Raw genomic sequence first — 13,001 nt, 5'->3', positions numbered from 1 at the left:
TTGCATCAAGCTGATCTTTTTTGTCCTTACTCCTACATGGCCCTTTGGAAGGAATGCATTGGCCATGGCTATGCAGGCTCATGGGATGTGATGGGTGTGATGGGTGTGATGGGTGTGATGGGTGCTTCCGTGAAGTCATTCAGGCAGGTGGGATGATCTTGGATTGCGTGCTCGGCTCAAACATAGTGATGGTGGCGATGAAATGAGTCATTGTGTATCAGGGCCAGTCGAGGGGATTGTTGCTACTTCTTTGAGCGGAGGTGACACTCATAATTCATCTACAGCTACACTGAATCATCAATAAAAAGAAAGAGAGACTGAGGGCTTTGGCTGCTGTGTCACAGGCATTTGCTCATCATTCTCATTCACTACCATGCTCTCTGCTGACGCTCCTCGTTACCCTGGCCTGACTTCAGAGTGGCATAATGTCCTCTATAGGGCCGTGATGAGTGTGTGTACTCAACCACAAACAGATAAATCAAAATCAAGGGAGAGTTAAAGCCACGCTCAGCCAATCCACGACATCCCCCGAGCTGTCGGAAGAGATTCACAAGCACGGCAGTCGAGTCACATGAAGTGGCATTTTTCACAAAAGTGAATCACAAGTTGCAAAGAGGCCACACTTCCTGCAATGTGTGCCAACATTCTCCCTCGTGGCTCTGTTTTTCCTGACAGTAATGCTGCATGAAAGGCGCTGTCTGCCTGGATGCCTGTGGACTCAGAGGGCTGGGTTCACAGAGCAGGCAGCCCCCCGCAAACATCCAGCGTGCGTCAAATTGAATTTTGAGCTAACCTGGCTTCATTTCACTTTACGTCTACTGAGAAACTGTTACACGAACTGGAGCCATGTTTTAATCCAAACTGGATTTCAAAACTAGCTCATCTCTCAACTCATTAAAAAAAAAAAAATATTTCACCACATGCAAACCCAGGCTGTCCTCATTTGTACAATTTCACAACATCTCCCAGTAGTTGAGGATCATCTGTGGCATCTGCATCCACTATTTCTTACTTTACATCTACTGTAGTGTTTTAAGAAACCATGCTGTGCAGAAGGAACACGTTTTGTTGTGCCAAAAAAGCTTTTAATGTGAGAAAGGACCAAAAAAAAGGTACATCATTGAGGCATTTGGTTGCTCTCTCACTTGCATTTGAAACCTTTTTTTGTTCTTTTTAACAAACTTTAAAATAGCATGAATGCACTTAAAGCACAGAGTCTTAGTTTTTTTTTTTAAACTATTAAAATGTAAGGCGAGAACCCACTGGTGAATTCACACAGAAAATCATTCTTTTTCAAACACAGTGTGACTTAGAAGAAAGTTTATGCCGTTGTTTCACAGTGGCAGTATTTCACTGATAAAGTGAAAGAGCATTTTTCATGAGACAAAAAAAACCCCACACTTCATAGAGCGTCCCAAGAGAAAGATCTTCTTTTTACACTTGAAATGAACAAAGAGTTCTGGGAGGCGTGTAATTATTAAATGATGCAAAACTGCTTCATTTTAAACACTAGAATGTTACGTGGAATTGGTGAGGGCAAGAGGTTGAGGCTGAATGATGTTTTATACCCACAACATTAATCCCCCCCCCCCTCTCTCTCTCTCTCTCTCTCTCTCTCTCTCTCTCTCTCTCTGTCTCTGTCTGTCTGGCTTGCTCTTCCTCTCTCTTTCAGCATCTTTGCTAAGCGACACGCACTAATCTGAGATAATAGCTCAATTGCTGCCTTCTTAATGATCACTTTGAGCGAGCCGGCTTTGAGACACGCACACTCAGGGCAGTAGGCCAGTAGAGCAAGAGACCAAGCAAACAACCCAAACACAGTTTAACACACACACACACACACACACACACACACACACACACACACACACACACACACACACACACACACACACACACACACACACACACACACAAACGTTTGGATGGGGCTGGACTTGAGCAATGCCCTCTGAGTGGTTTAAACATGTCGTGCAACAAACTCACCAAGTACTAATGCATCCTGGGAGAAAATGTCTGGTCACTGTCTAGTGGTCAAGCCAGTCTCTGATTAAAAACCTGATGCATATTTGATGAACTATTGGACTGAATACCATCACTCACTGGATTTATGCTTAGTGATGAAAGGTCACCACTGCATTTCATTAGCTTAGTTGTTCTGTATGTTGCATTAAGATGATAGTTAAGCAATTTTTACATCAATATATTCAAATATACAATACATTGTGTGTTTGGACCTGTTAATAACTGAAGAGTAGACATATTTGTTTTAGGGAGACATTTTCACACCAGTTATTTGTTTAGAGTGACATTTGACTGTTTGGTCAATTGCTACCAGCACAATTGTGATTCACAGAAACAAAGGAAGCTAATAATAGCGTAACATTACTTCTTGATAACATGCAGGACTAAAACATCACTGAGTGTAGAAACTTTGAAAAGCTTAGCAGGTGTTAAAAAGGTAGATCTATGAGGAATCACGGCTCACAGAAACAGCTAACTAGCTCTAAGTCTTAGCTTGTAAACTTAGCTAGCTAGCCTCAGCTTTCTGAGAAAAATACTAACACCAGGCTGGACCTTTGCTTAATAATAAATGTTATTAACTAACAGATGTCTTAAACAGCTGATGGGATACAAATTAATGCTATGGGCTTTGAAGAGAGGGAACATTTTTTATTAATAGGCTGCCTTGACTGAGTGCAATGAAGGTGAAATCAATGAATCCCTTTATGTTAACTTGTTGTCAGCTATCAACCAACAGAAAAGTGTGAATAAGCTGCTTTGAGGTGGAATGTGCTACTAATAGAGTTTGAAGATTTTTATACAAATCTGGACAAAAGAATGATCCTCTAAGAATAAGACATTTATAAAGGTAATTAATGGGACAAAATCGGGGGAAACCGTGGGATCCTGACAGTCATTTTTGAAACCCGGCCTGGTCTTAACTGCTGATGAGATCAAATAGTTTAAAGGAATATCAAAGTAATTAACTTTTGACCATTCAGTGGAATCTTTTCGAAGACCACAAGGTAAGTAAGGGATGGTTGCAGAAACGTTGTTAGCGTTACATCAACTGGTTGCAATTAGCGGTGCTACGTTTTGTCCCCTCTGGTGGATGAAGTTTTCAAAGCATGAATCACTGTTCACCATGTCAAAACACATCATACGCTTTATTGTCCCTGTAGCCAAATTTATCTCAGACTCAAAAACTGCATCCATTTGGCTGGCTCCACAGTAACATAAGTAAATAAAAACAATAAAAGCAATGCTATACAGAACTATACAGAATCATGTGCACCAGTTAACTTAACAAAACTTAATACACTTCATACACTTTATTTAAAATTCACTTCATACCATTTTAAGCAAATCTGTTTTAAGCCCTTTTTAAAAAAAAAAAAAAAAGGAGTCAACAGTCTATGGAATCCTCAGGTTGTCAGGGAGAGCATTTCACAGTTGTGGAGCAGAAAAGTAAGAGGCTCTGTCCCTCAAAGTGTGAGCAGATCAGAGGTTTGTGGGGTCAGCAGATCTTTGATGTAGAGAGGGACATTGCTGTGTATTCATTGATGGGTTAGCAATGATTTTCTTTATCAAATCCAGAGTGAAATGGGAAGTCAGTGTAGTGTGTGCAGGATTGGTGTGATGTGTTCATGTTTCTGCAAGCTTATCAGGACCCTAGCATCGCTGCTCTGGATGTACTGGAGTTTCTGTATACTCTCGCTAGGGCTCCCGATGAGAAGTGCGTTGCAATACTCGCGTCTGGAAGAGACAAAGGCGTGGACGAGTGTTTGAAGGTTAACCTAGTGGTGGAAGAAGGAGCTTTTGCAGAAGTGTTTAATGCGGGCCTCAAAGGTCAGGTAAGTGTCGTGTTTTAACACCCAAGTTGGTGACCAGTGGTGAGAGATGGATGTCTTGACCAGAGAAGAATATTGTGGTTATGGGGGATGAATGGACTAGATGTGGGATGCCAACTACAAACATGAGAGCACTTCTGTCAATAACGTCTCTAAAAAGCCTTTTAATCACTGGCAAGCTGTGAAAATGGCTCTCCACAGGGTTAAAGTTCATAAAAGTCACCTATGTTGTTTTCCCCCTTGTTTGACAAATACATATGTTAAAAAGGTGCATTCATATATTTTAATTACTTACACAAAAAGTAAAGTTTCTTTCAGTATGCCACTTTGAAGACATCTTGATATTCTCCCTACAAACGCAGGCTTTCACAGCTTCCTGCTTAAATGAGAAAAGATTAAAGGTGCAGATAAGAGCACAGAGGTTCATTTGACCTCATTAATTCAGACACAACATTTTCCCATCAATAGATTATTTTGAGCAGGCTATTAAAAACTTGTACACTAATTAAATCTCTATGATGATGTGGACTTAGAGTTTTGGAGTCAACAGAACTCAAATTGACCACAGATTGGGTAGAACACACGGCTCATTGTGTGGAGAGATAAAGGCGTAATCCGTTCCATCCTGTGTACACCTGTCAACAAGGCGAGGAGATTATGGAGAGAGTTTGATCGACACACACAAACAACCTCCATGACTCAGCCTGAAGGTCAGAATTATTTCTTTTTCCCACTTCAGCATCCATCTCTATTTTATCCCTCTCTCTTTCTTTTTCTGGATCAACAACAAACCCTCACGTCTCAGCTGTCAAACACAGCTCTACATTGAACACAGGGAAGCAGCAGAACAGACTGTGGGGAAAAACATTCACAAACAAACACGACTTCAACGGGGATGTGTCAAAAACAAGAGGTGACACACAGTACGTCATCACATGTTGCATTATCATTCTCTTGCACAGGTGGATCTCTGCAGGTGGCCAAACTTCAATTACAATACTTGACATGAGATGAAATAATGCTGTCTACGAGCCTGGTTAAGGAGTGTTCTCAAGGAAAAGAGCAATAAAAACAGAGCCATAGTTAAAAAGTTAAGTTGGGGTGTTACTGGAGTAGGTAGGGCTGTATCTTTATATTTTTTTGGACTGATTAATCGTTATTAGTTTGACAAGTTCAAACACAAGACCTTCATTATCACTATGACAACAAGCATAAAATCCATACATAATGCTTGAACCGTGGAGAGCAAACTCGCTTGAAATGAAATCAAATGTGAAATTACTTGTCCATTAACCTGCTTTAAACTGATGCATTGTTGCATCTGACTGGAGCTGTTTTTGCGTATATGGCCCTTAAGTGTCAAACCAAATATGAGCATGATGCTGCAGCAAGTTTCACTTCATCCATTAATAATTTAGTTATCTGGTCTTTCTGTAATTATGACACAAAAGAGAAGAAAATATTAAGTCTGCCACATACAAACTACATGTGTTGCAGATAGTAAAGGGGCTAAATGCATGCGTGTGCTAAGAAGAGTTTCAAGACGATGCAAGTCACACAATTCATAACTTCTAGTGAGCATTAAGAGCCCTGGAAGTGTTTTCTAATAGCACACCTCATTCTATTTTCATAAAAGAAACTCCGCTGCACCAAATGCTAGTTCTTTTATTTGACGCCCACTCGCTCTCAGTTAACACTTAAAAGCTTGTTTCTTAATGTTCTGTTATTGTAGCCAAAGTCCTACCTGAGGAATCATACAGCAAAAAAAAAAAAAAGTCAAGTCAAGTAAAATCCAGCCAGTCAGGGGCTAAAAAAGCGAACAGAAGGCTCTGACGTCTTTCAACGACATGAGCTCCTTTCAGGAATAAAACTAAATAGAAAGAAACAATAAGATTTGAAGCTCAAGTGACTTTTATGATCAATTAACAGACAAGAAAAAGAATATCCTAAAAGAAACAGACCATGACTTGATATGACATAAATAAAAGATGCAGTCTGGATTTACACCTGTGGTTTTACCCTGTCCTCAACTAGTGTCAGATGTAAGCTGAGCAGAAAACTTCTGAGGTTATAAGTCTGTTGAATAAATCATTACACCAGCATTAATAAATGTTGCAGGGATACCTTTTTGCACTTGAAAACTTGGTGTGTCTTTGGATTACGTTGCAGCTACTGGACGTCTTGGGAATATAGACATCAACAACGACTAGAGAAGAAGTTTGAAAAGTGAAAAATATCTCTAAATGAGTCGTGTGGATTTATTAGATCAAATCACAAAGTGAGGAGGCTCACAGTTTGTTGCTGACTCTGCATTACTGAGGGAAAACAAAAGAAGACTTTGAGCTCTTTGCTGCGATGTGAAATGCCTCCCTGCAGGTGTAAATGTTAAATTCATGATTGCAGATGAAATGAATCGTTATCACATTCAAGGATGGAGAAGAAAGTCTTGAGCTGACACGCTGGACTTTGAAGGTAACGCAGAGAGATGGAAGCCGGGAGATATGTTGCTTTAATCAGGACGAGGATTAAACGGCGGCTCTGTGTCAGAGTCGGCACAGGTTCGACTTTGAGATTTGAAGCAAAATTCTTTTGTTGCCTGAAACTCCAGATGAGGAGAGTGGCAGGGCGGCTTTGCATCTCATCCTTCTTCAGAAATGTTACGCAACCAGATAACTCTGACCACATAAAGGCCAGAAGCACATGTGTGTTTTTTTAATCCTCTAAAGCTTTTTAATAACAGGTACAATAAAGTCCAAGCCTTGTGATGTATATGTGAAGTTTCTGTTAATAACCAGAACCAGAAATATACATCCCAACATTGATATCTGTGTTTTTACCTCACTGGTTGTCATCCACTATTCACTAGAGAACGGAAAACTTGTTGCAACGAACGTAAGATTTTCATTAGGAAAAAAACAGGCTGCATATTCTGACATGATGCAAATTCATAATTAAATACAACAATCCAAAACAAATACAACCACAGAAGCAAGCTCCGGAAGAGAAAATGTACTGCAAAATGCCAAAATAAATACACTAACAGTAAACCTGCTGCCAAAACATAAATAAAAGAAAGTCAGAGATAGTCAGAGAGACACATTGGGGGATAGGAAATTGAAGCCTGGTTCTCCTTATAGAGATCTTATGTGCCATGGCAGAGCGTTAGCCCTTGTTGAGTCATGAAAAAAAAATCTAATGGTCTCTGCCAGCTTAAAATTCCTGTCTTGATGCACTAATAGAAGCTGTAAGATTTCATGCTAGGGAGATCTGGACTGTGAAATCCAGGAGGGCATTATGGGACGATTTTTGTTTCTCAAGATGACTGTACATAATCACCGGCGGTGAATTTGCTGTCGCTGACAGACGCGGTTTACCTGAGCGCAGTGTGAGTTGAAGATGGTAGAGCACCAGTGTCATAGAGATTTCTCCACCAATACATTTGGCGTTTCTTCTCAAATAGCCAAAGGCACTAACTATCACTACATACCTGTTTGTGTTTATATGGGTGAGGGGATGTGCGGCGTCACCTCACAGCAGGAAGGTTACTGGTTTGAATACTCCAGCTAGACAGGGGGGCCTTTCTGAGTGGAGATAGTATAATATTCCTGTCCATGTTTTGGTTCCCTCCGGGTACTAGACTCCCTCCCAAAGATACTCATTAGGTTAATTGGAGACTCTAATGGTGAATGTAAGTGTGAGTGGTTGTCTGTCTCAGCATGGCAGCTCTGTTATCAAACGTTGACCTGTCCAGGGAGAACCCTGCCTCATGCTCAATGAACAGAAATATGTTGCATCACATACTGTAGGTTTTAGAAAGAGATACCATTTTGATAGTTTGGCATCATTTTATACATCTGAAATGTTGGGTTGTGTGTGCTATTTGTTTTTGGTTTTTTTATGTTTTGAGTTGGTATGGAGTGGTTTGATTGGAGATTAGAGGGTGAACAAAATATACAGTTTCTATTATGTGCAACTTTTCGGTTCATTGGTATGTATCCATGTGTGTTTATGTATGGATTTATTTATGCTCACTTGATGCATCTGGCCCATATACTTGTGTCCATGCATACTTATGAATGTGATTATGCATGTATGAATAGATGTATGGGTGCGTGCAGTGAATGAGTGACCGGTCAGTGGGGAATATTGTTGGGATGATGGGGGGATGGTGATGTGGGTGCAGTCTGGGGGTGGACTGGGTGGGGGATGGGGCGTGCAGAAACAGGGTGCAGGATGGAGGAGGATCATGGTGCATAAAGGGTATAATAGTTGTATGAGAAATAACAGTGTTTTAAAAGCTCTACACCTGCTCGCTGCAGCTCAGCTTCAAGCACCTGTCAGGTTAGAAATGAGGTGACAAATAAGCAGCTGCAGCAAAAGGTTTCGTCCTGTCAGCATATTTCACAACCATGCTCTGTTGCTCACAATCAGACACTAAGTTCTTGGGCTTGGCAATCTGTTGCAAAAAAATTCATTGTGCAGCACAAGTAGAATAAACAGTGCGACTATCCAGTCAACCAGCCAGAAACTTAATTTTCTTAAAAGGGTGCACTTCACAGTTAACAAGAACCTAACTGTGTAATTCCTGCACAGGATTTGTGTGCTGCAAGCTTAATCCTTACTCTGTGCAGTGTACAGGTTTACCCTCCACTGCTCTCCTCTCTATATCCCTCTGTGTTTCAGCATGCTCAAATATAGAAAAAAAAAGAGTAACCTCTGAGAATGAATTTAGTTTGAACTCATTAATTAAATATTACAAGAGCTGTAGTACTGTGTGTGCCAGAGAACTTCCTCTCCAAATCAAACAGAGTAAAAGTTGAACGCTTGGTGGTCCAACATTATACGGGACGCCTCTGCAGACAAATCTGCCTCTGTGCATACAAGACAAACACTCTGCAAAAGCACATGTAGGAGTCTCAAACAGAAATCAGAAATGTTCTGCCGGTGCATTTGTTTTTTGGATTTGTCAATTTTTTTCACTTTGCATCATTTGTGTACTTGCAGCCTGTTTGCTGTTTTTTCTAAATGTCTGCATCTTATTTACTGATGTTGACTTTTTTATGCCACATATGACAGAAGCTGTTAAGTAAAAGGGATCCGTTTTTACCAGTCCCATTCATAAACATTGACAGCGCACTGACGCAGTAGCGGGAACATTTTTGAGGTTCAGTGTCTTGCTCAAGGACACTTAGACGTTGGACTGCAGGAGCTGGGGATAGAACCCCCGACCTTTCAGTCGATAGATGACTTACTCTACCACTGAGCCACAGCCGCCCATTTCCAAAAGTGCACCAAATTCCCACCATAAAGAAATACTTTTAGCCTTGTCAACCACCAAAACGTTGGCATGCAAAGATCCAGATTTGTCTGCACCAGGATCGTCTTGTACTTGATGACCAATAAATTGTTTTTAATAAGATTTAAAATTCCAAAATTAAATCAAATGAAAGAAATGTGCTGCAAATGGGAAAAAAAGCTGCAGTAAGTCAAAACAATTGCATAAACAGCAAACATGCAGCATATATGTTATTCAAACACTGAGAAAATCATTTTCAGCACATTTCAGTTGTTGACGTTTTTTTAACTTCATACTTTTCTTGATAAAACCTATTAACTATGTCCTATTAACTATGTCCTATTAACTATGTCCTATTAACTATGTCCGTCACTGTCGGCCACCGTACCACCTTATCTTTCAACCCACACAGGGGCAACAAACTCAAGGAGAGACGTACACAGAGCGAAGGCCACTCTCTAATATAATAAGTAATGCTGGACTGTCATAATAATCAATGAGTGGGCTGACAGTAGTCGCAGCAGACTTTCAGGAGGAGTGTTTTCACTCAAAGTCTGAATGTGTCAAGAGCTCTGCCTGATGAAGAACACAGGGGGTGATAAAACCTCGCTGGTAATTTCCTATTTCATTCATAAAATAAACTGTGAGGAAACAAAGCCTGCAGAGTAATGATTTCCTCCAAACATCATGCATTTGTATGCGAGGCAGTGACACATGAATGTTTAAAGAGCAAAGATGCTCCAAATGCCTGAGGAACCGTCCTGCTGGTCTCAGAGACGGAGGAAAAACAAAACTGAAAACATGTCCAAAGTAAAACCTGGTGTATAACAGGTTGCTGTGCGTGGGAGTTTGTGGGAGAAGGAGAGAGAAGCAAAGAAAGACATAGAGAGGAGAAATACAGAGTATGGGCTAAGGAAGGTGCAGGAATTCCTCTGGAGCCACAATTAACCCAGACACAAAAGAACATCGCTGCACTACACACTCGCAGAGCTCGGATTCAGTTTTGGCACAACTTCACTGGTATCAGCTCAAGCATTCTTCCAAAAATATAGGCCACTGGCTCGCAGTCAGAAAAGGAAACTGGAAATTGTATTATTTCCGCCTAAAAAAACAACACATCCGAGATACCTGTCAGAGCTCAGTGCACCAGACCGATGCACCACGCAATCTGTCCCCCTGCTAGACTGATTTTCATTTATACATGATTTGAAAACTGTTCCACACAATCAACCCTCTTTTCTTTTCGTTTTTAAATATGCTTGTTGTGTTTTCTGTAAGTTCAGAAAGGATTCAATCATCTGCACACACACTAGACCTGACCTGCCCAATCCACACTCAAAACTGGATTTTATATGACCTTTAGTTAAACTCGTACTCGACTTGTTATGTCTTAAAACCACAACAAAAAGATAAAAAAGGCTACAAAGGATGTGGGCGCATTTTCTGGTTCATAACTGTTAACACTACGAGACAATACAGCTCATTAAGATAAGATAGCTGCAGTACACGCCATGAACACACCATTAAGCTGTAATAGAGGGCTGATGGGAGATGTACAATGGGTTTTCTCATAGTGATACAAAAAAGACAGTTATTTTCTCTCTGAAAATCTTCCATCAGTTAGCAAATCCTTCAATGACCTATAATGTAGAGCATTTGTGTTTAATGGAACATGTTCACATCCTTGACAGGTCTGATTTGTTGGAATTGTGAAGAAATGTTGGAAAAGAAGGTTTTTCTGTGGCCTGAAACTACATTCAACCTTCTACTGCGTGCCCCTGAAATAGAAACAACTCCTAGCGGGAATCAGAATCTTGGCTCAGTCTGGAGTTGGTTTTACAGATAAAAAAAAAAATGTTCTTTGTGATAACGGTTAACAAAACATAATGCATCGAATGACCAAGTAAACCGCAATACTCCCACCGTTGACAACTCTAATAATAGAATATTGTATGAAATATCTGCAGTAAATCTAAATGTAAAGTTTAGTGTGAAAGCTGTAAAGTTTATGCAACGATGTGCCCAATTTCTGGAGTGTGCAAAAGCTAAAAAAAAAGACAATGTGCAATAAACAGAGATAATCCACGTTATGTCTGCTGTTGAAGCATTACTATTAGGATATTATTTGGAGGTAAAGTGTTAGGATAATAATGTAACGATAATGTAAGGAAAAATGACTGGGACAGGTCTTTCTCATAGTTGCTTTCACATAATTTCGCCACAGATTTGAACACTTACGACAGTTTTCTTCATCACTGTTGTCGGAGCAGTCGTCATCGTCGTCACACCTCCATATGGTGGGTATACACCTTTTGTTGTTGCACTGAAACTGACCATCCTCACACTCATCCGTGGCTGGGAATAATAAAAAAAAACACACAAACAAACATGAGGGGGGAGAAACAGCGTCCAGATGGATCTGTGGCAACAACAAACGGATGCAGCTGAGCAGCAACCGCTTGTAGTTCAACTGTCATTTGCAATTGAATGCCTAATTGATATTCAGCATTCATTCGTTCATTCGGGTCAATTGGCTGAGGCGCTGTGTGTTTCTCTTTCAATTATTGTAGCTACTTTACCATGATTTTTAAAAAAAAGTGTTGAGAGAAAAGATGAGGCCATGTCTGCCGGACACAATTTTTCACAAACGTACAGACAAAGATTCAGTCTGGGTTACTACAGCTTCTACCTCTGATGCAGTATGGATGCTCACAGCCGCGAGGCACATGCCAGACGCGCGAGGGCTTCAGCGTAAATCACTGAGTGACGGAATAATCACTCAAATCCTTAAATTAGACAGAGCCTATACTTGTGGCTCAATGATGAAGAAAGTGTCATTTTCCTTTTTTTTCCCTCTTGGTTTAAAACGTTAAAGTGTGCTACCCGGAGCGCTGCCAGTCTCTTACCTACATCCCATCACACACGCGCATAACGATTTATGTTTTATTTCACTCAAGTCCCACGCGCAAGGAAGAAGAAAAAACACAGAAGGCGTTTGGACTCACCTTCCGACACATGGAGCGTCACGAGCAGCGAGTGTAAAAGTAACAATGTCCTTATATCCGTCCACATTTCTGAAGGAGGAGGTGATGGAGCTCATTCACATCCACAAAACAAAGCCCGAGAGCCGCTATGGTTGTAGCGCCGCTGCGACGCTGCTGCCTGCCTCTCCGCGGTGTAACACCCCCTCCTTACCCCCTCCCCTTGCTCAATGGCTGCCCGGCGCATGACGACAGCGCGTGGGCGGGGACAAAAGTGGAGTAAAATGGTCTTGCAATTGAGGGCTATAATTTGTAAACCCACCTGTTCAACTCAGTTTATGGACTAGTTGTGTTGTCTTGGTTTGTGTGTTCTGATGGGTTCCTGAGGGTCTGAGAGGAGCCCAGAATATCGAGATTTTTAAACGCAGTCTTAAAACTCATTTATTCAGTCTGGCTTTTATATAGTGTTTTATATCAATTCAAATCTTTACATTACTGTATTGTCTTTTTTATCCTACTACAATTTTAAATATTTTCCTCTTATGTATTTATTTTAATATCTTGTTGCTTTTATGTGTCGTTCTTTTTCGTTCTTTTATACATATTTTTTTAATTCTTATTGGTGTGCATTTTATCAATGATTTTATAAACTACTTTTTGTCAACAACTTTTCTGCACTCTTGTAAAGCACTTTGAACTGCAATTTAATTTGTCTGAAAGGTGCTATATAAATAAAGTTTGATTGATTGATTGATTGATTGATTGATTGATTGATTGATTGATTGATTGATTGATTGATTGATTGATTGATTGATTGATTGATTGATTGATGTGAAGTGTCCCTGAGTCCCTTGAAAGGCGCTCATCATT

At 40.4% G+C, this 13,001-nt stretch overlaps 1 protein-coding gene across 2 annotated transcripts in view; it reads right to left on the bottom strand.

The window, feature by feature from the left end:
* Window positions 1-12,322, bottom strand: part of LOC132978896 (low-density lipoprotein receptor-related protein 8-like) — an 89,650-nt gene extending 77,328 nt beyond the window's left edge. For both annotated transcript variants that reach the window (XM_061044245.1, XM_061044247.1), the window contains exons 1-2: window positions 12,156-12,322; window positions 11,389-11,505 (exon numbers count right to left, since the gene is read on the bottom strand). In XM_061044245.1, the coding sequence (XP_060900228.1) occupies window positions 11,389-11,505; window positions 12,156-12,222 (184 nt within the window). In that variant the 5' untranslated portion in view covers window positions 12,223-12,322. The remainder of the gene's footprint in view (window positions 1-11,388; window positions 11,506-12,155) is intronic.
* Window positions 12,323-13,001: the final 679 nt, after the last annotated feature.

The sequence above is a fragment of the Labrus mixtus genome, chromosome 8, assembly GCF_963584025.1.
Source record: "Labrus mixtus chromosome 8, fLabMix1.1, whole genome shotgun sequence".
Taxonomy (NCBI): domain Eukaryota; kingdom Metazoa; phylum Chordata; class Actinopteri; order Labriformes; family Labridae; genus Labrus; species Labrus mixtus.
The sequence above is the reverse complement of the archived record's forward strand: the minus strand, read 5'-3'. Positions and strand labels throughout refer to the sequence as shown.